This window comes from Pholis gunnellus (genome assembly GCF_910591455.1).
Source record: "Pholis gunnellus genome assembly, chromosome: 17".
Taxonomy (NCBI): Eukaryota; Metazoa; Chordata; class Actinopteri; order Perciformes; family Pholidae; genus Pholis; species Pholis gunnellus.
The window spans coordinates 8,081,029-8,107,645 of record NC_136544.1 but is presented as its reverse complement, the minus strand read 5'-3'; the positions used below and the strand labels follow the sequence as shown (position 1 = coordinate 8,107,645).

The 26,617-nt window shown below is 42.7% G+C and overlaps 2 protein-coding genes across 2 annotated transcripts; both read right to left on the bottom strand.

The window, feature by feature from the left end:
* Positions 1-11,503: 11,503 nt before the first annotated feature.
* On the bottom strand, positions 11,504-15,740 carry LOC306709885 (ATP-dependent RNA helicase DHX58-like). Its single transcript, XM_079178198.1, has 12 exons — positions 15,649-15,740; positions 15,256-15,455; positions 14,949-15,153; positions 14,633-14,823; positions 14,409-14,522; positions 14,059-14,191; positions 13,741-13,923; positions 13,377-13,627; positions 12,955-13,266; positions 12,676-12,866; positions 12,476-12,569; positions 11,504-12,358 (listed from the first exon to the last, which is right to left on the bottom strand). The coding sequence occupies exons 2-12, from the start codon at positions 15,430-15,432 to the stop codon at positions 12,173-12,175; spliced, it is 2,037 nt and encodes a 678-aa protein (XP_079034324.1). The 5' UTR covers positions 15,433-15,455; positions 15,649-15,740; the 3' UTR covers positions 11,504-12,172.
* A 3,839-nt stretch (positions 15,741-19,579) lies between these two features.
* Positions 19,580-23,763, bottom strand: dhx58 (DEXH (Asp-Glu-X-His) box polypeptide 58). The gene is made up of 12 exons (XM_079177094.1): positions 23,710-23,763; positions 23,324-23,514; positions 23,017-23,221; positions 22,701-22,891; positions 22,481-22,594; positions 22,153-22,285; positions 21,835-22,017; positions 21,471-21,721; positions 21,049-21,360; positions 20,770-20,960; positions 20,569-20,662; positions 19,580-20,441 (listed from the first exon to the last, which is right to left on the bottom strand). Exons 2-12 carry the CDS (start codon positions 23,498-23,500, stop codon positions 20,256-20,258), a joined length of 2,037 nt encoding a protein of 678 aa, XP_079033220.1. The 5' UTR covers positions 23,501-23,514; positions 23,710-23,763; the 3' UTR covers positions 19,580-20,255.
* Between the last annotated feature and the right edge of the window lie 2,854 nt (positions 23,764-26,617).

The following is a 26,617-nucleotide window of genomic DNA, read 5'->3' as shown; positions in this document are numbered from 1 at the left end:
CATTATGTCCTTTATTTTCTACCTGTCAAATGTGTGTATGGCAGTGATTCTCCCCTCACAGCTCTGCATGACCTCCAAATCATTTTTCTATATTTTTGTCCATCTTCATTTCCTTCCCGTCTCTTCTCCGAAACTCAGTTTCCAATCATTTTCAGCTCTCCCATGCAATCACTTCACCTGCTTTCTGCCCCACCTCTTGCTCTGCCTCCCCCCTCCCATTTCTTTAATCGTTCTGTTTTCTGCTGAAGGTTACTCTTGCCTGCAGGGCTATGAAAATGTCAGAAAGGCCCACTCCATTCTCAGCTACGTAAATAGCCATTTCCCGCCAGAGCAAACCCACTTTCCCGGGTCAGACCTGCTATGTTGCACATCACGCTTCCCACCTCTTTCTCTACCTGAGCACAATAGTGGGGAGATGAACAGCGCTCCCATATTTTCATATATCGGACCGCTTCCATTGTCCTGTGTATTCATCTCGCTCTTCACCATTTAAGCACTCGAGACTCACGAGGGAGAAGCTGAGCGACATAAATTCAAATGAAATTGCTCCCTTTACCGTAGCGATTAGCCATCTCTCTAGAAATATTCATATATGTTGTGATTAAAAGCTTGTTTTCAGGAGAAGCAGTAATATTTATTAGGACAGAAATTACATCTCATTCAGTAGAAAACAGGCGGATGAATATACTACCTATAACAACAAGAGGAACAATGTGTGACTTGTATTTACAGCCTCTAATGGACAAAATCATGGAATATGGTAGAAATATTCAAAAATATTCACAAAAATAGGAAACAGCCATGTTGAAACAAAATGCTAATTCCACTTTCAAGGACTCACAAAAGAGCAGAAATGGACTTATTAACCTTGCCTAAAACCTCTTTGTACTCCCCAACCTGAAAACAGCGAGTTCGTACTGTCATTACATTTCATCAGCGCAAGAAGAAATATGGGAAAGTGTGTGTTCATTGACAGACACGGAAAAAGCACTTACAGTGTTGAGGAGAATGACAGAGAAGGGAAGCTTCTCACCCTTCTTCAAGTCACAGAGAACTTTAAATCAAATTCTGCATCCATTAAAACGTCACTCTTAACACTCGAGGGACAACTGCTCTTTTACAGCTGAGCGAGTGTGTTTTGAGTAATTCTCCAAAGGTTTGGTGTTTTCTCTGAATTAGAATGGAAGAGCTTTAGACGGAGCGCTGAGAGGCGGCGTGGGTGTGGAACGATACTACAGAAATATTAAACCTTCTTTTAGTGAATATAAAAAAAAAATGAATAAAAAAAAGTCACTCCTTTGATCTTGTGTTTTCTAAAACAACCATTCTTGAATATCTGCCCTGTACATCCTCACATTTCGAGAGCAAGATCCCGGCAGGTCATGCAGGGCCTGTTCATTTCCGTCTGTCAGGTCCCAGAAAACCCTGTCGTGCTGCGCGTCACTACCGTCCTCCACCCCTTCGCTAACACTCCCCTGATCTTCCCTTTCAATTTCCTGCAGCTCCACAAGACAATGGCGAGCACATCAAAGGCCTGCGTGAGGGGTTTGATAGCACACATCAGCAAAAAAAAAGAAAGAAAATTCATTCATACACAATTTTCGTTCAACAGTACTTCCACAACTCATCGTCTTTCACTGTGTTTGTGACAGAGGTTATATTTTCTACTAGGTTTAATTTTGAGGAAGTCAAATACCCACTTTACATCTTGCATTATGGGATTCCAGTCACATAGTGCTTGACCACCATGTTTTTGCTGCTGAATCAGTTTGACATCTTGGATATATCCTTCAAACGGCATATTGTAGTTCCTTCTTTCTGCTTCTCTTTGAAATACCGTTTAAACTTTCCAGAAAATGTATCATATTTATTCAGTGAGTGCAGTTAGTGACAGTCAGCAGGGGGCGGGGCTAAGTGAAGGGTTAAATTCACATACAACAATTCTATGGACCGTAATACGTAATGTTAGAGCTGTCCCGAGCACCAATTTCTGGGCTCCGGTATTTCGGTAGCTATCGAGTGAATATTCCAAGCTTTGTCGGGGTGGGGGCTCACCCTCTCCTCATCCCTCTGTGTGTGAGACGTTTGCAGGCCCACCCCCCCCCCTAAACATTGGCATTTTGAGTGTCAAGGAAACACTATCGTGATTTCTTTTGTGTTTTCCTCTTGTACTCACACTGACGAGACATTTTGATTCATGCCACAGAATGTGACTGCAAAAGTGCACATATGTGTTCACACACACATTGTGTGACAGAGAAGAAATAACAAGGAAATGATGCACACAAAAACATAATTGAATGGTCCAGATATAAAATTACTTCTGGATCCATTCGGGCTAATTTACCTGAGTTTACTCAGTGTTGTTGCTACCTTAACAATGGCTATAGTGAGTCAACGCTGTCAGTCTGGCACTGCCCTCCCGCTGCGACTGAAAATGACTTTCAACAGCTTGATCGCAATAATTGGCTTGACTGTTGGGCACAGGGGGACAGAATAGACCATTAGCTATTGAAAAGGGAAAAAGATTGACAAGTGCGTTGTTTCTCAGGAATAATTGAGAGGGAGGACTGCGGCTGGAGGGAGCGTGAGGGGTACACAAAGAAAGCAGGCCTCAGATGAGAACAAATTAATAGATTTTGCAAAAATGAGCCTGCTTTGTTTCCTCTCCTTGGCAGAAGTCAGATGTTTTGCTCTGCTCCATCTTGTGAAGCATGACTCCCTTCTCTCCTCAGACACAAAACCTATCATTTGGACATTTGTGGATAGACGAGAGAAAAGCAGCTTTACCATAGACAAGAATAGACATCTTGAGGAATGTGGAAAAGGGGGTGTGGGGGGCGGCAGCATTAAAATTAATTCAGCGTGGAAACTGTAATAATATACTGTATATTCAGTGTGTGATTACCAAAAGCCAAGAAAAACAACAGAAACAAAGATTGAACAGCGTTGCATCTACTTGTGATGCACCGAAGGAAGCCCAAAGAGACGAGTCAGACTGGGGATGCCATGATGCTACCATATAGTTGCCTTCGTGAGGGTTGCTTGGAGGGCAGGGCAGTGGCAAAGGTATGGAGCTCGTTCTAATTGGATCTGTCAAAACTCGCAAGCAGTTAATGTAGTGCCTCTATTAGGCAAAGCTGCAGCCCATGACCTGCAGCTCTCACAGTGTGATCGATGGCTCCATTTGTTATTTTGCTGCTGTTGTTGTTTTTGTTGTTGGTGATGATGACCACAATGACAATAGAACATGTTGAAGCGCTTGGTTAAAAATTTCAGTCGACAGTCGCCTGCCTGCACGCGGCACAAGAGGAGAAGGAGAGAGTCCACGCTGTGGGCAGACGAGCTTTGGACTGCGATAACTCTGAGCAGCATGCATGGGAATGAATTACAATATAGTATATTTGAATATATTTTTACTTTTTTTTTTTACAAAATTACAATTTAAAAATACAACAGCGATACATCTTTCCAGATGTACTGTTAATCCGGATAATCTACAGACACTGCTGCGAGCACCTCCAGCATTTCTATGTCTTACTTGACCCTCTATTGCTGCCCTTTCTAACTGTAACTCTGGTAACCTCTTATTCTCCAGTTACAGTAAATTAATCTGGAAATGAACACAACCTACAAACCCAAAATACAAAATGTAAGTAAACCATTCTGAGGTAGCCTCCACTCTACTTTGACTGGCTCAGATGGTGGAAAGGAATCAATACCTCGCTGTGCCGGAGCCTCATAAATCTGTAGAAATCTTTTTATGCTATATGAGCCCTCTACTTATCTCTGGCGCCAACTGGAACACAGAAACAAGGCTTTTTTGTTTTGTCTGACTGAGCTGCTTGGGGTTTGTCACACTGTTTATCAACTGGTCCTATGAGACTGTTGTTGTTGTTGTTGTTGTTGTTGTCGTCTCTTTCTGTTTACATCAGATTTCTGTGAGTCTGTCTTGTGTCCTGGCAAGGTTAGCGATGATGAATGACTTCACTTTTGTACGGACATATTCCCCTTTCAGACATATGCTGCTGTTCCTCCTCTCTAATTCAACCTCCCACTTTCTTCCCTCTAAGGTATTCATAGTTCTCCTTATGCTCCTTCTATAATCAACATGTTTTTACTTTTTGTAACCCTATAGTTCTCTTTTCATTATTTCTGTCTTTCTGTCAGATCATTCGATTTCTTTTTGAACTTTTACTCATTCTTTTTTTGGGGGGGAAATAACAAACCAGCATGTCTAAGCCTTGACTGCTTCATACTGGTGAGGTTTTCATGGCATAATCGACACCCTCAGCACCAACCTCAGGGCCTGTTTTAGCCAAATGTTTATGGGTTCCTCTTGTGAGTGCAATTGTTTCAGCCAATGAAAAGTAGTCCTGGCCTTACCATGAGAATAAGGACTCTTGCAGCTAGCAACTAAATACACATTTACAGATTTAGAACTCTTCCACAGTCTCTACAAGCGACCATGTTGGAATACATTGCCTTCTGAAACAATAATGTCTGTTATTGAACAATCTAACGAGCATTCAAACAAAAAATAGTGATCGCAAGTTTCTAAAACCCAAAGTAATGTCCTTAAATTATCTTTTTTTGTTTTTTGTCCAACCATCAGTACAAAACTAAAAAGATAACCAGTTTACAAGAATATATAAAAGAGAAAAGCAGAAAATATACATATTTGAGAAGCTGGAATGCTGGCTTTTTAAATTGATGAATTACTTTATGATGTAATCGAATACTAAAGTAGTAATTCCTTTCATTATCGCTCAAACTGCCAATTTGTTTTTCATTTTGTTCTATAAAATGTCATAAAAGTGAAAGTTATTTGTCAATTTCCCAGACATTTTTTACAAAAAATAAAATAATAAAATAATAAAAATATTAATAATAAAATAATTAACCAAAAAAAAAAGTTTAATTTGTTTGTCAACTATTTTAATTAAATTTAAACAAGCAGCTACTTGAAAACGACAACAAGTTCATTTTGGGCATGTTTGTGACTTCTAAAAGAAACAATTGATTTTCGAATAGTTGTTGATTGATTATCTGTAGATCAATTAATTGTTTCTGCTCGAACTGAAAGTTGTTGCTGATTTTAATTTAATTTAATTCATTCAGTTAACCGTCACACATACAGTCATCCTCCATCATCAGCGTAGAGAAGAGTAAATGAAAAACTGTGGGCTGTCATACGAGTCCACAATAATCCCCTCCAGCCTGAATGACTCAACATGGATTAATAACAGGGATTAGAGTGACACAAACCGCAGTCAATGGCAGAGACGGAGGAGGGAGGACAGAAAGGCACATTTATTTTAGTGCAGACCAAACCAACCATACAGACACAGCTATGCACATGGACACACAATTGCAATAAATATCTGAAGCACTATCATTACTTAAGATCATAACTCGGTCAACAGCGTGTACTTCTCCCAGAAATTTCGATGTGCGCACTAATATTTATACTGCCGATATGTCACAATGTTTTATCGACTAAAACATAGAAAGCTGCACTTGTTTGGGGTTTTTAGAGGGAATTATTTTGCCATAGTAAAACAACCCAACAATCAGCGGGGGAGTCAAAGATCCAGATGAAGAATTTATTGGGAGTTCATGCTTGAGTATCTAATAATCTAGCAGGCAGCTCTGTCAAAAGAAGGACAGAAGAAAGGGACGAGACAGAGAGGAGCAGACTAAAGCCCAGCCACAAAGTGGCAGACAGCAAAGACAATAGTCTCTTTTATCTGCTCTATAATAAAGCATGAAATAGGCTAACTCTCGACTCCGGCACCGACACCAGAGATCCAGTCCACTTCAGAGAGCGACATCCTCAATCAAAGGAGACACGCGCCGACAAAGATGAAACCTTTGCGCACTATCACTGCTTTCATGTAGCCCGGGAAATTAACACAAACATGTTTTCAAGCATCCGGGCGGTAAAAAGGAACGCACCATGAAATTAAAACATAGAGAGGAATGTTTTGCGTAAAATTAAAATACCATCTTGAATTCACCCTTTTTGGGTGGCAGGCAAGACACGACTGCACCAACAGAGGTCATTACACAACGGAGACGTCAGAGGTACCCACACTTCCTACAAACCACATGACCACAAACATGCAGTAATATTCATCCGCACAGACTGGGCGAGACCTTGATAACCACTTTGAACTACAAATATGCACAGGGGATATACATAACAACATTCAGTGGGACAAGGTAAACGTCAATGTCCATCTTGTCACTGAAAGTAGCCTGAACCACCGCTGGTGCCAGGAGAATAGAGTCTGTGAAGTCCTATCGCCTCGACAAGGGGGCCGACAAGCAACACAGCAACTCTCTGACAGCACAAGCAGCTGGCTAGAAAACACATCGGTCCCAGAGGAAATGCCCATCCTGGTGACCGGCTCACTGTACTGTATGAGATATTTGTGGCTGTCATTGTCTCTGTCTGTGTCCTGGAGAGGGTGTGTGTGTGTGTGTGTGTCGACTACACAAGCAGGAAGCAACTGTGCAACTGTTGACAGTGCGTTTGTTTTACTTACTTCATGTGTGACACTGGCCGGACCGGTGTGATTTCTGTCGGCAGCCAGGAAATTGAGCTAGTGATGGACTTTGTGGTCCACTCATAGAAATGTTGCCTTACATTAATTGTATGCACAGACTGATTACAGTACTTCCTTATTTAAAAAAGTAATATATAGATATAGAACTGGAGGTTCAATTTTAAAAAAAGGGACAGTTCAACCCAGAATCAAAAATACACTTTTCTTCTTACCTGTATAGTGCTACTCATCAATCTAGATGGTTGTAGTGAGAGTTGCCTAGTTTTGAAGAGACTTCTGCCTTCTCTCAAATATAATGGGACTATATGGCACTTGGCTTGTGTTGCGCCAAAAGCAACCCTGAAGTCACGGCCCGGTTAATCAAGATAATCCACAGGACTTGTAGTGAGGAACTAGTTCCACCACTTCAGGTTTCTAAAAATGTTTCCTACACGTTCCGGCATGAAACTGCTTTCAACAAGGTATGTGCCAGGGCTCGAAATGAAAGCTTGCCCGGGCCAAGTAATCTTTGTTTGGTCAAGTGGAAAGCAAATCCCTGTTCATAATGGAGCTAACAGCTAACGTCAACTGAGGTTGCATTGAGTTACATTATGGTGTGTTCAAGCTCCAAACAGTAAAAAGTAATAATGGGTAAAGGTCAATTACAAAATCATCATGATGCATTCAAATGTAATTTTGTGAAATCATTTTTGGCACGAGAAACTTGAATAAATACAGTTTGGAGATGTTTTCACAGCAACATCACAGATCAGAGAGGAAAAAATCTCTAAGCAGCTTAAAATATACAATTAAAACCACTTATGCCCCCAAAAATATGACCAAATAGCTGCAAAATGAACGGCACTTCCATCAAAGATTTTCCCTGGGTCAAATGTTCAATGTTACTTTTGGTCAATATGTTGAAATTACCCACCTACAGTTTATAGCCTACTGATGAAATACTCCTTGAAACCTTTGGCCCCAAATTGGCAGGAAATACAGTTTTCTTGACTTTAGACATTGACATCTTCACAGTGGCTGAACAGATTTGTTACCATTCTAATTGCATTCTAAACATCAATGCCCCTTTGTTCTTTTGCAATTCAAACTGTGAAGATAGCTTTTACCAATCTTATAGGCCTACCAATTACGAGTTACCAGTACTGATTACTAGTTTAAATCAGGAACATAGGACCCTGGGCAAATATGGGTGACCGCTTAGCATGCTAATATAATTCTGAAGATGGTAGACATCAATCTAAACAGCAGTGTTTGTGTTGTCAACATGTTACCACTGTGTCTAAGTAATGTCTACCTACAGCCTGCAGAGCTGTTAGTATGGCTGTAGACTTTTGTCTTGTTGCTGACTTTTCTGCTGACTTGTTGCTTTTTTAATTGTGAACTTCAGGCATCTTACAATCTTTCAAATGAAACAGAGTGAGGGGGTGGGGGGGAAACCTCTTTGGTTGAACTGCTCACAACTCTTGCCTGCACTAAGGTCACAAGTAATCATTTATCGGTCGAAATAGGCCAACAAACAAATATGGTCGAGGTTTCCATTAACCTGTGAGCCATTGAGCCATGCACTTTCTGTTTCAGGCAGATGACAACAGTGTATTAACCATGTACAATCAAAACAGGCCCACTACAGACCAGAGCGACACAAGAAAAAACGTCAGTTTATGCTCATGACAGACATCAACACACAGTGGCACACCAGCTGCACGTGCGTCACACCGATTCAACACCACGCCACGATTGGGACAACAGGGTCAGAGTACACTTTGTCTGAGGAATCACGAAAAGCAGTTTATCGTTACAGATCTCCCAGAACCAACCTTACAGCTGTAAAAAATAAACCGCGTGACGTTAGCGAAAGAGTGCTGTCAATTCGCAGAACACTCACCACCAGACGCCAACTACGGAGCTGGAGTCCCGCCGCCGCGTATCATGCGCTGTGTGTTGTTTAGCTCAGTTTGCTTTGTGTTTATTAAGGAGCTGAAATGCTCACTCAGTACCCTGTTTTATTGTAATAACTCGACAAGGCTCTGCTGCCGTCTTTAGTTCAACACAGGTCCTCAGATCACATAGCCTCCAAAAATACAATGACACTTTCTCTAAATGAGCACAGGTAATCCAACACCAATAGAAGATAAAGATGCACATGTGAAGTAGGGGAGAAGTAGGGGGGGGGGTACCCACACGGAGCTCTCTTGCTGGTGTCTCAATCAAGGAAGTCAGGGAAGTACTCTTCAAAGCTGAAGTCCTGACAATGAAAGGGACATCCTTCCACTTCTTCACAGTCGTCCTACCTTCAGCAGTCTCCAGGGCCAAGTTGCTAATGGCTAGATTGGGCAGCAGGGCAACCTTCTTGTACTTCATCTCATATCCCCAGTGCTGTGAATTCTAAGAAGAATAAAACTGACACCCCACCCACATCAGCACTGTTGATGACCTGCCTTCAACAGGACAGTGTCTTTTTCTGAGTTTTAAATTAACTTTAATTGGCAGAGGACCCACTGTACCTGATTGCACTTGCTACAACTGATCGTACGCCCGGGCTCCCAGTCCTCAAAACTCTTTCCAGGCATCGCTTCTCCACCGACTTTGTAGTGTTTCCTGAGAGCAAAGATCAGCCATGATTAGAGCAGTTAAGACATTTTGTAAACACTTCAGCCTGCATATGGTTTTGCATGTACTCTTACACCACAAAGAGTTCAACTCACTTGAAGTCAGGCACATAGCCTCCATTACAAATGGGTCATAATTAGGGAGAAGATTGTCAATCACACGGAAGGCGACACCCAGAGAATGTGAGAATGAATTTCCTCCCTGGAATAAAACAAAAACAAATAAAGCGAAGTTACCTGAAAAATGTTTTTACAAATTAGTTTGATGTCAATCTGCTAATTATTTTCTCAATTAATCAATAACGACTTTGTTAATAAAATGTCAGAAAATAGTTAGAAAAAATGCCCATTTTAGTTTCCCAAGGTGACATTCAGATTGCTTGTTTTGTTCATTTAACTTCTATGTGACAGAAAAGAGCAGCAAGTACTCACATTTGATAAAAAGACAGGTTTGGGCATTTTTTTGCTTGGAAAATGACAATTATCAAAATAGTTAATTTTCCATTGAACAACTAATCGATTACACACTTTATCATTACAGCTCTAATTAACCGTGTTAGCACCAACACAATTAGTCCCTAGTTTCCCGTAGCTTTAATTTAGTTTAAACATGCCCCAAAAGAACGAGGGTCCCTAACATGCTCCATCTTATTTTCACATTTTTAATGATATATGAATTGGACAAAGTCATGTCACAATTTAGAAAGTTGTTGCCTCGTGTATTGGAAATTGTAGTTATTGTGTGCATAGATTAATAAGATCCTACATGATGTCAGTCTCTGAGCTGTAAGACATATACAGTAGACAGATTAGTCATGTGTGGCCTGGATGACAGGCACACTTCCTGGAGGTGTTGAGTCCGACCTAAAGTGATTCTTTTTCGGATCGTAAGAGTGGATTTCGGCCTCTTGAGTCTGGTTCTCCCGGTTAAGACAGGCACACTTCCTGGAGGTTTTGAGTCCGACCTCAAGTGATGCTTTTTCGGATTGACAAAGTGGGTTTCGGCCTCTTCAGCCTGGTGCTATATGATAAGAGGCCATACTATAAATGTGAGTCTACATGTGCATCACCTAAATTCACACACACACACCTACACAACACATCATGTTATCATCCTTTGCTCAACTCCTCCAAGCTGCTTTAATTTCAGAAGAGAGCTAATTGCAATTAAGATGCATGGGGTGTTGAGCTGGGAAGTAAAAGGAAGTAATCAGCGTTGATTATGGAGCCTGAGCCTGATCAGAGTAAATCATACACTGTACGGCTCCACTCCGCCTGCCTGAATCAGAATCAGGCATGACACCGGAACAGAGCCTGTTTTAGCGTGATTACATCCATGGCTGCACTACTGACTCCAGCTCTCTGCCAGATTTTGAAAGGATTACGACACATGTGACACAGTGAGGTTGACCTCATCATGTCTTGCCCAGAAATACACATAAAGATGTGGTGCGTGGGTCAAAAGTGGCTCTACCAAATACAGCTGCCAGCCTAAAATTAATGGCTTCCCCACGGTTGATTGTATTTCATAATCTGGGTTTGTTTTGGAAACTGCTCATTATAGCCGAAGCTGTGCTGCTGTATATCAAGCTTGATTCATGTATGTTAACACCGCAGCAAAATGAAGCTGTAAATATCTTCAGCAGAGACTGTTTTACGCGATTAGCTGGCTAAATCTGTCTTTTGGGGATTGCTTAAATCAAGCTGAGGATTCAAGTTAATATGCAGTAAAATATATCTTTGAGGCCGGTGTGTTCAATGATCATTTGCAAGTCTGATACAACTGTTCCTCTATGTGGACTGTGTAGATGGTGTTAAATGATCCAAACTGGAATACATAACCCTGTATTGATCCACTGATGCAGAAGGAGCATAGTGAGCTGCTGCAGTCAAAATATTTCACTCACTCTACAAAGAGAAGCTCTCACAGACGTTGTGGTTTAAGGCATCTTTTTACATCATACTATCTAAACATGCACAAAGACACAGTTACATTATTATAGCCACTGTTTGCATCAGAACTAATGCACGGAAATACTCCCTTTTCCTGTCAACTGAGTACATTTGTTTTTCTTTTCGAGATGTCACACACACATATCCGGAGGCTGTAATCAACCATCTTCTACGAGCAAACAATGAGCCGCTCTAATGAAGCACAAGGATATAAAGGAGTGTGAGAAGAGAGTTGCACGTTTGTCTGCCTGGACTGCATTATTACAGCAAGTCTGAAGTAGATAAATTGACTTGATTGGCTAATCAACACTGACACCTAGTGGTTAATAAGTGCAAAAAGAATTACAAAAGATCTGTTTGTCATTTTAAGAGGAATGTTTATTAAAATGTCATCTCTGCAGTTAAAGTGTCTTTATATTGTCCATAATTTGTTATAAAATAGTATACAGCAACACAATAAAATGAAAGTGTTTATATCCTGTAAAACACTTGAATAAGTACATCAAATATTTGAGATTATCAGTACATACACAATATCCACGTACCCCAGACACACACATACATGCATCTACTGTGAAAAGTAATTTACTAGTTAAAAACATAACTTAAAATAGCTAAAAGAGAGTTCATCTTCGTGATGACATGTCGAGTGTTCATGATGGTTCAGGTTCATGTTACAGCAGAGTTCATTGTGTGCTTTGTTTCTGTGCTTGACTTGGCATGAAGAGGAGGAAATACGCACAAAAACATGCAAAGGGAGTTAAGACCTTGGGCATGAACAAAGCTGTCATGCTAATTTCAAGCATGATCGATGCGTAACGGGTTTAAGAACACTGCTGCCTCACTGGCCCTGCAGCACAAATTAATGCAACCACGTGAGGAGTGACTTTTTTAAAAAGCCTGTGTTTGTATATAAGCACCTTAACAATAAAATGACGCTTTCTCTAAATGAGCACAGGTAATCCAACACCAATAGAAGATAAAGATGCACAAGTGAAGTAGGGGGAGAAACCTACACAGAGCTCTCTTGCTGGTGTCTCAATCAAGGAGGTCAGGGAAGTTGTCTCGGCAGTACTCTTCAAAGCTGAAGTCCTCGACAGTGAAAGGGACATCCTTCCACTTCTTCACAGTCGTCCTGCCTCCAGGGGTGTCCAGGGCCAAGTTCTTGATGGCTAGATTGGGCAGCAGGGCAACCCCCTTGTACTTCATCTCAAATCCCCAGTCCTGTGAATTCAAAGAAGAATAAAACTGACATCCCACCCACATAAACGCTGTTGATGACCTGCCTTAAACTCTTTTCTGAGTTTTAAATTAACTTTAATTGCAGAGGACCCACTGTACCTTGTCGCACTTGCTACAACTGATCTTACGCCCGGGCTCCCAGTCCTCAAAACTCTTTCCCAGCATCACTTCTCCACCGACTTTGTAGTGTTTCCTGAGAGCAAAGATCAGCCATGATTAGAGCATTCAGACATTTTGTAAACACTTCAGCCTGCATATGGTTTTGCATGTACTCTTACACCACAAAGAGTTCAACTCACTTGAAGTCAGGATTGACATTGACATAGTGCGCGTTTTCAAGAAGTTTAATGTCACTGCCTGAGGCCACAGACTTTAAACAGTTTCGGCACAAGAGCTGGACGCTATCAGCTGTGTTGCCACTCTTCTTTTTTACTTTGTGTGCCTCTGTAAGTTTTCTGACAATAACTGCCTGCTTTTGTAGCTCAGTAATCTGGAGACAAAGAAGAACAAAAGGTGATGGCAGAAACACAAAGCAGTAAGAGTAACGGATGAAGATGTACGGAGCACCGCAGCCTCACCTTTGTGCGAAACTCTCGGACGCCCATCTCTTGGACCTTGGCAATGGCTTCTGTCGTCAGCTCTTCCAGATATTCATTGGTGAGCTCCCGCTTCACTTCCTTTCCCCCTTTCTCGGCGACCACTGAGTACTGGCTGTTTTTAGCTCTGGCACGTCCGCTGGCCTGCAGCTGGGCAATCTCATTTGTAAGCAGTCCGTAGCGTACCACCAGGTTGCATTCGGGGATGTCAAGGCCTTCTTCGGCCACACTGGTGGAGATCAGGAGGTTGACAATATTGTCGCGGAAATGGCGGATCGTGTCCGTCTGCTTGTTCTGTGAGGAAAGCATGTAAGGACTGAGTCATGAAAAACAGAAACCCATCTATAGACAAGTTGTGACTGAATTGGAATGACTTAATGCTCAGGGATTGTGTGTGAACACACCTGCGTCATGTAAGTGCCACCATTGCCAGCCCCGGTGAGGATGGCTGCCTTGATGCCAGCTCCCTGCAAGGCTTTATTGTGGAGGACCCAGTCGTTTAGGCAGTGGATGCTTTTACGTGTTTTACTGAAGAGGATTCCCTTCGACTTCACACTTGGACCAAACTGTTTCAGCAGAGTGCTCTCAAGTTTGCCCATCTTTGGGTTCTCATAGCGAGAATCTCTTGCCAGTTTCTGCAGCTTCACCTGGTTCTCTGTGTTTAAGGACAGTGATATTAATTATTGCTTGTATGGACAGAATTGTGAGCTTAACATATAAGTCATGTGCACACAAATAGACATGTAACTACCCTTTTTGGACTCCTACCTTGGAAAAGTCCCACCAGGAAGAAGTCTGTTCCATCAATTGCTTTGGTAAACTTGTTGTAGAACTCTTCTAGGGAGCTATAAGCATCCATCATTCGCAGGGTGTCGTTGATGAGCAAGGCATCGTTGTACTGTCTGAGGTGGAGAGCACATTGTGCTAGCAGTCTGTTGCCCTCTCTTACTCCTGATCCAAATATACACAAATTATGTACCAGCATCAACAGAAGCATTGCTTTCTCCACACATTTGATTTTACATTTAATTTGCTTCAATTGTGTTCTCCTTGCCATCACATGTAAAAAAATGTAAATGTTTTTACCTCGCTGCTCTAGTATCACCACATCTGCCTCATACTCTTGTGTGCCACACTCTCTCAGTGGGAAGTCTGGAGGAACGTTCATGAACTCATGGATCATCTGCATCATGGACTTAAGACGATCCCCGAATGGATCCTAGAAGAACAAATGTTATGTCATGTGATTATAACATCTTTCACATTGTTTTTAAGTTTTAGTTTTTTTTAAATATGAGCCAAAGCAGATTAATACAACTTTTATCTTGGTGTGCCCAGGTTAGTTTATTGTACTAGGGTGGATGAATGTCTACCACAGCAGTTATTAATTGGAAACATTAGTTGTTTTAAAAGAGCAAAGAACAAATGTAGTTTACCTCAAGCCTTTTGTCCACAATGTCAAACGTCTTGACGGGTCTGGGTACGTTCTGCTTCAGCTCGGAGACATAGTCTTGAGTTGAAACTATGGCTGAGTCCAGGTTGGCACAAATCTGAGCAGGACAGAAAGATGAAGATGAAAACACTTGTGGGAGATCAGACAGACTATCTAATTTTAAAGACAAATTCAGTAAAAACCAAAGGTGAATCAGTAAACCCTGACCTCCAGTACATGATCAACCGCCTTTTTCAGGATCTTTGCGCCCCCTGTTCCCGGTGAGGCGGTGAGACCCAAGATCTGTGGCAATGGTTGTTCTCTTTTCAACTTTTTCTCCACGTAGTACGCCATCACCTTGTTGTAGACTGAGTCCTTGTGGGTGTGGTGACACTCATCGATTATCAGTAGAGTAATATCTGTAGGAAAGCATGAATGCATCATGGGTACAATTTATATGTACGACTCAATTAGAAAACCTTCATCAATTCAGCCAGTCATCCTAACATTATATTTATGGACGTTAAAGCTCACTTCTACTGACCTGAGAGCTCAACATGTTTGGCCTCCTCCATGTTAGTCAGAGCATTGTACAAGATCTGTGCTGTGCAGATGACCACATGTGACTTCTTGACCACTCGCCCGAAGAAGTCCTTCTCGTCACTCTCCCCACTGACTGGCACCAGGGTGTAGTCACGGCCCAGGTGAGGCTTGAACTCTTTGGTGTAATGTTGGTCTACAAGGTGAACCTACAATATAGAATACATTACAATCAAACACATTGTATTTTGGCCACACTGGAAGTCTATTTATGATGATTCTGTCCTGTCTGCTGTGTGCCTTCTGTGTACCTTGTTTACCAGGACCACCACCTTAGCCTGTGGCGTTGTCTCCAGGTGTTTTTTGGCCACATAGACGGCAGCACGAGTCTTTCCACCTCCCGTCGGCAGCCAGATGATGATGTTTTCTCCCTGAAGAGCCCTTTGAACCACTTCCTCCTGGTATGACCGCAGTCCTAAATCTGCCATCTTGCACTTCTTTCACTTCCCTCCTGTTTGACAACACATCAGAATTATAATATCGTGAAAAAAGGGATACAAGATCACACCAGTACATCAAAGACTGTGATCAATAACACAATAAAGTCGGACTGGATCAGAGTAGAGTTGCTCTGAGAACGCAAACAATCTGAGAAGCCATGCGTCATGTATCTTTAAACTGTTAAAAAGTCTTTATTTACTCACCGCTCAGCTGTGTGGTGTTTTCAGCTTCTCCTGCTCCAACTACCGTCACACAGTGTCAGTCGTGGGGTTTTAAACTCTGCTGATCAGCTGTGTGATGTGGAAACGGGAAAACGAAAGTAAAGCTGTTTGAACTGTGACTGGTTTTGCTTCTGAGGGAGGCTCTGGAGTAACAACAGATATACGTCTTTATGCAGTGACAGGGGAAGCCTGAACTACAAAGACATTAGCTTATAGTAATAGTAAAAAAATAAAAATAAAGGCACTTTTAGGCCCACTTCTATATTTAGTGTACATTCTATCTTTGTATTTATTCAATTAGTGGCGTACAGCCATGGTGTGTTTGTAGAGTGTTGAAAACGTCCTGAGTCTTTGCTTACCCCTTAAATGGGCCCTACTTGTTCATCCTTCTATCAGGAAAACAAAACTTACTGTTGTTGCTTGTGGTGAAGCAGGAAATCCCCATGTCTGCTTGAACTGTAGCTTATGTAACTGGATCTTTTCTGCCCTCATAAACGTTTTGATTTCAGTTGCAAGTCAATGTTTTGCAGGACTTGGGCAAAGTACATTTTACCTCAAGCTAATCGTTGGAATTTGAAAGAAGCTGTGTACATTTACACATATACCACCTTTTTTAGAGTGGTATATTGTAAATTGCTTATTGAGCAATCAGATGCACAAAAATATCAATAACCTGAATAAAAATTCTGAAACTCCGTATTTATACACAACAATAAATAATATATTAAAATATTAAGATAAAATAAGATAATCCTTTACTAGTCTCGCAGCAGGGAAATTTTCAGGATTACAGCAGCATATAGTGGATAGTGCAAACAAGAGACAGTAAAAAAACAATGTATCAAAACAAGTATTGTAAATACGTATTATAAATAAGTAATAAACAGTAAAGAATATTAACTAAGTAAACAAATTAAAAATCCACAATAACTAAATATAACAAAAAATATTATATATACAGACAGAAACATTTTTTTATTGCAACGTGTATTTATATTGCACAGATGTTTAGTGTTGTTAGTGTTGTGTGGTCTACTGGGAGCACAGGTGGATGTACAGCCTGACAGAGGCAGGAAGGAAGGACCTGCGGTACCTCTTATTCACACACCGGGGGTGAATCAGCCGATGGCTGAAGGAGCTGCACAGAGCTGCCAGGGCGTCCTGCATGGGGTGGGAGGTGTTGTCCATCAGGAATGATAACTTAGCCATCATCCTCCTGTCTCCCACCACTTCCACCGTATTCAGTGGACACCCCAGCACACTGCTGGCCTTCTTGATAAGTTTGTTTAGTCTCTTCCTGTCGGCTGTCGAGATGCTGCTGCCCCAGCAGACCACTCCATAAAAAATGGCTGATGCCACCACAGAGTCGAAGAAGGTCCTCAGGAGTGCTCCCTGCGGTCCAAAAGACCTCAGTCTCCTCATCAGATAGAGTCTACTTTGACCCTTTTTGTAAAGTGCATGTGTGGTCATTCCAGTCCAGTTTATTGTTCAAGTGAACACTCAGGTACTTATAAGATCTCATAATCTCAATGTCCATTCCCTGGATGTTCACTGGTACCGGAGGAGAGCGTTTACCCTGGTGGAAGTCCACCACCAGCTCATTAGGTTTACCAGAGTTGATCTGGAGGTCCTGGTTCAGTTTCCTGTATTCCCTGTCATCACTGGCGGAAATGAGGGCGACGATTGCAGAGTCGTCAGAGAACTTTTGCAGGTGGCAGTTAGCAGAGTTGTGTTTGAAGTCCGAGGTGTATATGGTGAAGAGAAATGGAGCTAGAACGGTTCCTTGTGGGGCCCCGTGCTGCAGGACACCAGGTCGGACTCACGCTCCTGTATCCGCACATATTGTGGACAGTTAGGTAGTCCAAGATCCATGCAGTGAGGTGGTGGTCCACCCCGGTCTGCTCCGGCTTGTCCCTCAGAAGGAAAGGCTGGATGGTGTTGAAGGCATCGGAGAAATCAAAAAACATAACTCTTTCAGTGCTTCCAGCCTTTTCCAGGTGAGAAAGGCATCTGTGTAGCAGGTAGATGACAGCATCATCCACCCCGATGCCAGATTGGTAGGCGAACTGAAGTGGGTCCAAAGATGAGCTCACCAGGGAGCGGAGATGTACAAGGACCAGCCTCTCCAGCGTCTTCACCAGTTGGGATGTTAACGCCACCGGCCGGAAGCTGTTGACGTCCTTGGGTCGCGGGGTCTTTGGGACTAGTACCACTCAGGATGTTTTCCACAATTGTGGTACTCTCCCCAGCTTCAAGCTCAAGTTGAAGACGTGCTGCACTATCCCGCACAGCTGGTCTGCACTGGACCTGAGGAGCCTTGAACTGATGCCGTCTGGACCCGTGGCCTTTCTCACCTTGATCTTTTTCAGTTATTTCCTCACCTGGTCAGTTGTGAGGGACAAGTTGAGGTGTGTGGGCTGTGTGCCGTAGGTTGTTGTAGGGGGGAGTGGGTGGGGCACTGGTCATGGTTGTGGGGGAGGGGGTGGAGGGGGGGGGGGGATCTACAGAGGGTGCAGACAATGGAGGTTGCAGCAGCCGGGAGGACTAGATGGGGGAAGGGTGGAGAGGTGATGAAGTGTATGCCTCCTTGGTGTTGGCATAGAAGAGATCCAGTGTTTTATTGTCTCTGGTGTGGCATGAGACATATTGGGTGAATGTGGGCAGAGTGGAGGACGGAGGGGCATGATTAAAGTCACCAGAGAGAAGGAGGAGGGCACTGGGGTGTTGTGTCAGCAGCCAGCTTGTTGCCGAGTGGATGACGTCACAGGCTGCCTCAGCGTTAGCAGAGGGGGGAACATACGTAGCTATCGCGATAACATGCGAGAATTCCATTGGTAGGTAGTTTGGCCTCATGCTAACGGCTAACAGCTCAATGTCCTCACCATCCCATCACACCATACTATCCTGTACCATCCCTATATAAGCAATAGGGGTGTAACGGTTCACAAAATTGTCGGTTCGGTTCAATACGATACAGTGGTGTCACGTTTTGGTACGTTTTCAATACAGCAAGAAAAGTAGAAATGCCAAATCCTCGCTGGTGAGATTCTTAAGGGGGCGTGTCTGAAGAACATGGCTCGACATCTCCCATTTAGTAGTGAGGTAATGTGTCGTTACAGGCAGGTAGCTTTGTGTAGTCCGTGACGTCTGGCCGTCTGTTGTCAGAGCAACAGCGGGTGCTTTGGACATTTTTTTTTGTTTGGGTTTTTGTTTTCATTCAGTATGGTCTGGTGAAATGGGCTCGTGAATGAGTAGTGTCATGGGGCTCAATAGCATTAAGCATGTTCAAACAGCCTGGTTTTCCACTACAGAGTAGGGTCTCATATCTTCGGTTATGAATATACCTTTAGCCCTGTTTGAATCGGTAGGAAATACCTACCTAAACGCTGCGGGGAGAGTTTGTAGCGTGTGAGCTGCTGTTAGCTAGTTTAGCGTAGCGCGCCTCCCAGAACAAACGTGGCTCACCAGAGTACAATGTTGTTCTTTCGTGGTGGGCGTGTCAGACAGCATGTTGTCTATTACTTTGGGTGGCTTGCCATGTTGAGCGCAGTGGCTCCACCGAGAGAACATTATATTTCCCACAATTTAAGCTTCTGCATTTTCCAAATGCAATAGTATTATTCAAACGTATTGTTCGGTTCGTAATGCGTACCGAACCGTGAGCCTCGTACCGAACGGTTCAATACAAATACGTGTATTGTTACACCTCTAATAAAAAACATGCTACATTTACAATACATTCTGGGCTTGACTACCCCTACACCTGTATAAAAAAGAGAGTTACATGTTTGTCTGCCTCAACTGCATTTTTACAGCAAGTCTGAAGTAGGGAAAATTACTTGATTGGCTAATCAACACTGACACCTAGTGATTAATAAGTGCAAAAATAATTACAAAAGATCTGTTTGGCATTTTAAGAGGAATGTTTATTAATTAAAATGTCGTCTCTGTAATTACAGTTTCTTTATATTGTCCATAATTTGTTATAAAATAGTATACACCAACAACATAAAATGAAAGTGATTATATCCTATAAAACACTTGAATAAGTACATCAAATATTTGAGATTATCAGTACATACACAATATCCAAGTACCCCAGACACACACATACATGCATCTACTGTGAAAAGTAATTTACTAGTTAAAAAACAACTTAAAATAGCTAAAAGAGATTTAATCTTCGTGATGACATGTCGAGTGTTCATGATGGTTCAGGTTCATGTTACAGCAGAGTTCATTGTGTGCTTTGTTTCTGTGCTTGACTTGGCATGAAGAGGAGGAAATACGTACAAAAACATGCAAAGGGAGTTAAGACCTTGGGCATGAACAAAGCTGTCATGCTAATTTCAAGCATGATCGATGCGTAACGGGTTTAAGAACACTGCTTCCTCACTGGCCCTGCAGCACAAATTAATGCAACCACGTGAGGAGTGACTTTTTTAAAAAGCCTGTGTTTGTATATAAGCACCTTAACAATACAATGACGCTTTCTCTAAATGAGCACAGGTAATCCAACACCAATAGAAGATAAAGATGCACAAGTGAAGTAGGAGGAGAAACCTACACAGAGCTCTCTTGCTGGTGTCTCAATCAAGGAGGTCAGGGAAGTTGTCTCGGCAGTACTCTTCAAAGCTGAAGTCCTCGACAGTGAAAGGGACATCCTTCCACTTCTTCACAGTCTTACTGCCTTCAGGAGTCTCCAGGGCCAATTTCTTAATTTTTAGATTGGGCAGCAGGGCAACCTTCTTGTACTTCATCTCATATCCCCAGTCCTGTGAATTCAAAGAAGAATAAAACTGACATCCCACCCACATAAACGCTGTTGATGACCTGCCTTGAGCAGGACAGAGTCTTTTTCTGAGTTTTAAATTAACTTTAATTGCAGAGGACCCACTGTACCTGGTCACACTCGCTACAACTGATCGTACACCCAGGCTCCCAGTCCTCAAAACTCTTTTCCAGCATCACTTCTCCACCAACTTTGTAGTGTTTCCTGAGAGCAAAGATCAGCCATGATTAGAGCAGTTCAGACATTTTGTAAACACTTCAGCCTGCATATGGTTTTGCATGTACTCTTACACCACAAAGAGTTCAACTCACTTGAAGTCAGGATTGACATTGACATAGTGCGCGTTTTCAAGAAGTTTAATGTCACTGCCTGAGGCCACAGACTTTAAACAGTTTCGGCACAAGAGCTGGACGCTATCAGCTGTGTTGCGACTCCTCTTCTTTGCTTTGCGTGCCTCTGTAAGTTTTCTGACAATAACTGCCTGCTTTTGTAGCTCAGTAATCTGGAGACAAAGATGAACAAAAGGTGATGGCAGAAACACAACGCAGTGAGAGTAAAGGATGAAGATGTACGGAGCACCGCAGCCTCACCTTTGTGCGAAAATCTGGGTCGCTCATCTCTTGGACCTTGGCAATGGCTTCTTTCGTCAGCTCTTCCAGATATTCATTGGTGCGCTCCCGCTTCACTTCCTTTCCCCCTTTCTCGGCGACCACTGAGTACTGGCTGTTTTGCGCTCTGGCACGTCCGCTGGCCTGCAGCTGGGCAATCTCATTTGTAAGCAGTCCGTAGCGTACCACCAGGTTGCATTCGGGGATGTCAAGGCCTTCTTCGGCCACACTGGTGGAGATCAGGAGGTTGACAGTATTGTCGCGGAAATTGCGGATCGTGTCCGTCTGCTTGTTCTGCGAGGAAAGCATGTAAGGACTGAGTCATGAAAAACAGAAACCCATCTATAGACAAGTTGTGACTGAATTGGAATGACTTAATGCTCAGGGATTGTGTGTGAACACACCTGCGTCATGTGAGTGCCACCATTGCCAGCCCCGGTGAGGATGGCTGCCTTGATGCCAGCTCCCTGCAAGGCTTTATTGTGGAGGACCCAGTCGTTTAGGCAGTGGATGCTTTTACGTGTTTTACTGAAGAGGATTCCCTTTGAATTCACACTTTGACGAAACAGATTTAGCAGAGTGCTCTCAAGTTTGCCCATCTTTGGGTTCTCATAGCGAGAATCTCCTGCCAGTTTCTGCAGCTCCACCTGGTGCTCTGTGTTTAAGGACAGTGATATTAATGATTCCTTGTATGGACAAAATTGTGAGCTTAACATATAAGTCATGTGCATACAAATAGACATGTAACTATGTTTTTTGGACTCCTACCTTGGAAAAGTCCCACCAGGAAGAAGTCTGTTCCATCAATTGCTTTGGTAAACTTGTTGTAGAACTCTTCTAGGGAGCTATAAGCATCCATCATTCGCAGGGTGTCGTTGATGAGCAAGGCATCGTTGTACTCTCTGAGGTGGAGAGCACATCGTGCTAGCGGTCTGTTTCTATCTCTTACTCCTGATCCAAATATACACATTATGTACCGGCATCAACAGAAGCATTGCTTTCTCCACACATTTGATTTTACATTTAATTTGCTTCAATTGTGTTCTCCTTGCCATCACATGTAAAAAAATGTAAATGGCTTCCTACCTCGCTGCTCTAGTATCACCACATCTGCCTCATACTCTTGTGTGCCACACTCTCTCAGTGGGAAGTCTGGAGGAACGTTCATGTACTCATGGATCGTCTGCATCATGGACTTAAGATGATCCCCGAATGGATCCTAGAAGAACAAATGTTATGTTATGTGATTATAACATCTTTCACATTGTTTTGAGCCAATCCAAATAAAAAATAATTTATCTTGGTGTGCCCAGGTCAGTTTATTGTATGAGGGTGGATGAATGTCTACAACAGCATATGTTTTTAATTGGAAACCTTTGTTGTTTTAAAAGAGCAAAGAACAAATGTAGTTTACCTCAAGCCTTTTGTCCACAATGTCAAACGTCTTGACGGGTCTGGGTACGTTCTGCTTCAGCTCGGAGACATAGTCTTTAGTTGAAACTATGGCTGAGTCCAGGTTGGCACAAATCTGAGAAGGACAGAAAGATGAACATGAAAACACTTGTTGGAGATCAGACAGACTCATTTTAGTGACAAATTCAGTAAAAACCAAAGGTGAATCGGTAAACCCTGACCTCCAGTACATGATCAACCGCGTTTTCCAGGATCTTTGCGCCCCCTGTTCCCGGTGAGGCGGTGAGACCCAAGATCTGTGGCAATGGTTGTTCTCCTTTCAACTTTTTCTCCACGTAGCACGCCATCACCTTGTTGTAGGCTGAGTCCTTGTGGGTGTGGTGACACTCATCGATTATCAGTAGAGTAATATCTGTAGGAAAGCATGAATGCATCATGTGTACAATTTATATGTACGACTCAATTAGAAAACCTTCATCAATTCAGCCAGTCATCCTAACATTATATTTATGGACGTTAAAGCTCACTTCTACTGACCTGAGAGCTCAACATGTTTGTTCTCCTCCATGTTAGTCAGAGCATTGTACAAGATCTGTGCTGTGCAGATGACCACGTCTGAATCCTTCACCACTAGCCCGAAGAAGTCCTTCTCCTTACTCTCTCCACTGACTCGCACCAGGGTGTAGTCACGGCCCAGGTGAGGCTCGAACTCTTTGGTGTAATGTTGGTCTACAAGGTGAACCTACAATATAGAATACATTACAATTAAACACATTGTATTTTGGCCACACTGGAAGTCTATTTATGATGATTCTGTCCTGTCTGCTGTGTGCCTTCTGTGTACCTTGTTTACCAGGACCACCACCTTAGCCTGTGGCTTTGTCTCCAGGTGTTTTTTGGCCACATAGACGGCAGCACGAGTCTTTCCACCTCCCGTCGGCAGCCAGATGATGATGTTTTCTCCCTCAATAGCCCTTTGAACCACTTCCTCCTGGTATGACCGCAGTCCTAAATCTGCCATCTTGCACTTCCCTCCTGTTTGACAACACATCAGAATTATAATATCGTGAAAAAGGACACAAGATCACACCAGTACATCAAAGACTGTGATCAATAACACAATAAAGTCGGACTGGATCAGAGTAGAGTTGCTCTGAGAACGCAAACAAGCAATCTGAGAAGCCATGCGTTATGTATCTTTAAACTGTTAAAAAGCCTTTATTTACTCACCGCTCAGCTGTGTGGTGTTTCCAGTTTTTCCTGGTCCACTACCGTCACACAGTATCTATTGTGGGGTTTTAAACTCTGCTGATCAGCTGTGTGATGTGGAAACGGGAAAACGAAAGTAAAGCTGTTTGAACTCTGACTGGTTTTGCTACTGAGGGAGGCTCTGGAGGAACAACAGATATACTTCTTTATGCAGTGACAGGGGAAGCCTGAACTACAAAGACATTAGCTTATAGTAATAGTAAAAAAATAAAAATAAAGGCACTTTTAGGCCCACTTCTATATTTAGTGTACATTCTATCTTTGTATTTATTCAATTAGTGGCGTACAGCCATGGTGTGTTTGTAGAGTGTTGAAAACGTCCTGAGTCTTTGATTACCCCTTAAATGGGCCCTACTTGTTCATCATTCTATCAGGAAAACAAAACTTACTGTTGTTGCTAGTCGGAAGCAGGAAATCCCCATGTCTGCTTTAACTGTAACAATGTTTTGCAGGACTTGGGTAAAGTCAATTTTAAGTCAAGCTAAACGTTGGAATTTGAAAGAAGCTGTGTACATTTACACATATACCACCTTTTTTAGAGTGATAATGTAGAATAACATATTGTAAATTGCACATGGAACAATCAGATGCACAGAAATAATATTAATAACCTGAATAAAAATGCTTAAATGCTGTAATTATACATAATAAATATATTAAAATATGAGCATCTATATATAAGCAACATGCTAAGTTTACAACACATTCTAGGCTTGACTACCCCTACACCTGTATAAAAAAACTAGGCACAAGGAGAATCACAGAATCAATGCAAAAGTAGAAATAGAAAATAAGCACAATGCCATAACGGATGAATTATCTCTACCTGTTTATAAAGGTATGGGTGAAAGAAACATCACAGCATAATTGAGAAAAAGTATGATACACTTTATTCAAAACAATACATATACTACCAGAGTTATTATCTTCTTAAATGTATTGCACATTGACAATATTAACCATAATTTGCCCGTTGAAGTGATTTACATGCAGAAAGCACTCAACATCCACTGTACTTTATATCCGTGATCAGATGTGTGATACGGAGAAACGAAACTTAAACCTGTGCAACGTGTCCACAGAATGGTCCTATACTGAGGGAGGCTCTGGAGCAACGACAGCTGCTCTTCACTTTGCAGTGACAGCGGAAGCTTGAACAGCACTGATAATAAGTAAGCCTTTCACAAACCCTTTTGTAATCTAGCCATATGTAATCTTACATTTATCTTAAACTATATATTATGTGGCTTGCAGTCGGGTGTTTCACTGAAACTGACAAAGGTTTGTCAGGTTTTGTGGACAGTACACCCTGAATGGGCCCTGCTTTTTGTTGCATCAGGAAAAGAAAACCTAAAGGCTACTACTACAGACTCAAACAGAAGTACGGAAGAACTGATTTTTTTACACAGATGCACAATAATAGGCCCCTATTTGGCCATGGACACACTTCCTGATCCACTATTTAACATACAAAATATTTCTGGATAGTTTAAGAGACAAATATGTACCAATTAAACAGGTTACTGAAGACAGTTAAGTGATGCATTTGTTATTAAGCCTTAACTAAAGAAAGTTACTAAAGGTCCAAAGGCACTGAAAGCATCTGACGCACGCTTTTTAAAGTACACTTATTGTTTGAAATTGCCGAACATGCACCAAAAGAGTTATGAGGCGCATGAAACTGCTTTGACGCGTCTTCTCCGAGTTTGGGCCCCTGAATCCCTGTTGTGAGGGGCAATAGCTCCTGGTAGAGTCCCAGGGGAGGGGCTAGACCCAGAGACATTAACAAACCCTATATGAATCGGATATAAATGAATTGTCGCACTTCGCCTGGAAAGGGGAAACCTTGGACCCCTTCTGGAGCCTGATCTGGAGAGGGAGCTCGCCCGCTAGTGTCTGGTTGACACATGGGGCTCTGCTGGGCAAAAATCTACAAGGATCCGCTCTGGCGGCCCACCACTTACAGGTACAGACATTGGGGTTGGGCGCATTGTGAGCTGGTGGCAGGCAAAAGCAGGGACCTAGACATGCCTACCCTTGGTATCTAGGGACATGGAATGCCACCTCTCTGGCGGGGAAGGAACTGGAGCTGGTGAGTGAGGTGGACTCACTTCCACGCATAGTGCTTGTTCTGGAATCAAACTCCTGGAGAGGGGCTTGAGTCTACCAATCAAAATGTGTGAGGCCCCTATCCACGAGGTCTTCAATGCCCACCTCCAGAATAATTTTTCATGCATCTGAAGGAGGCTGGGGACATGGGATCAGAGTGGGCCATGTTCAAAGCCTCCATTTGTGGAAGCAGCTGCAAGGAGTTGTGGTCAGGAGGTCATCGGTGCCCGACATCACGGCAACCTTAGAACCAGCTGGGGACGCCGTCAAGTCAAAGTAGGCGGCCCAGGGGTCTCCAGAAACAGCCGACAGGTACCGGTTGGCCAGAGGGGCTGCAGCAGTCGCCAAAGCAAAAACCCAGGTGTGGGAACAGTTTGCGGAGACTATGGAGAAGGACTATCGGTTGGTCTCAAGGAAGCTCTGGCAAACAGACGACTCAGAAACGGAAAGCAGGGTAGGCTCAGGATGTGTTCAGCAGGGGAGAAGAACTGTGGACCCAGACTGGGGATATTGTTGAGCGGTGGAAAGAGCACTTTGAAGAACTTATGAACCCGACCAACACATTCTCTGTGGTGGAGGCAGAGTTCGAAGACCCAGGGGAAGACCCAGCCATACACTTGGCAGAGTTTGCCAATAATAGTACTATAATTAAACATGAAATTAGATATACTGGAAGTTGTTTTCGTCTACGCTGTGACACCTATCTATGATATTGTGGCAGTATCATGTGAGGACACAAGTGAAAGGTTTTCTTGCAGGT

Coding starts and splice junctions, on each gene's coding strand:
- LOC306709885 (XM_079178198.1), bottom strand. CDS start 15,432: ATGGCAGATTTAGGACTGCGGTCATACCAGGAGGAAGTGGTTCAAAGG. Junction 13,628..13,740: donor CCTGGTGGGACTTTTCCAAG/GTAGGAGTCCAA, acceptor CCTTAAACACAG/AGAACCAGGTGAAGCTGCAG. Junction 13,267..13,376: donor GTGGCACTTACATGACGCAG/GTGTGTTCACAC, acceptor CTTTCCTCACAG/AACAAGCAGACGGACACGAT.
- dhx58 (XM_079177094.1), bottom strand. CDS start 23,500: ATGGCAGATTTAGGACTGCGGTCATACCAGGAGGAAGTGGTTCAAAGG. Junction 23,222..23,323: donor TGGTGGTCCTGGTAAACAAG/GTACACAGAAGG, acceptor TCTATATTGTAG/GTTCACCTTGTAGACCAACA. Junction 20,961..21,048: donor ACCCAGATTTTCGCACAAAG/GTGAGGCTGCGG, acceptor CTTTGTCTCCAG/ATTACTGAGCTACAAAAGCA.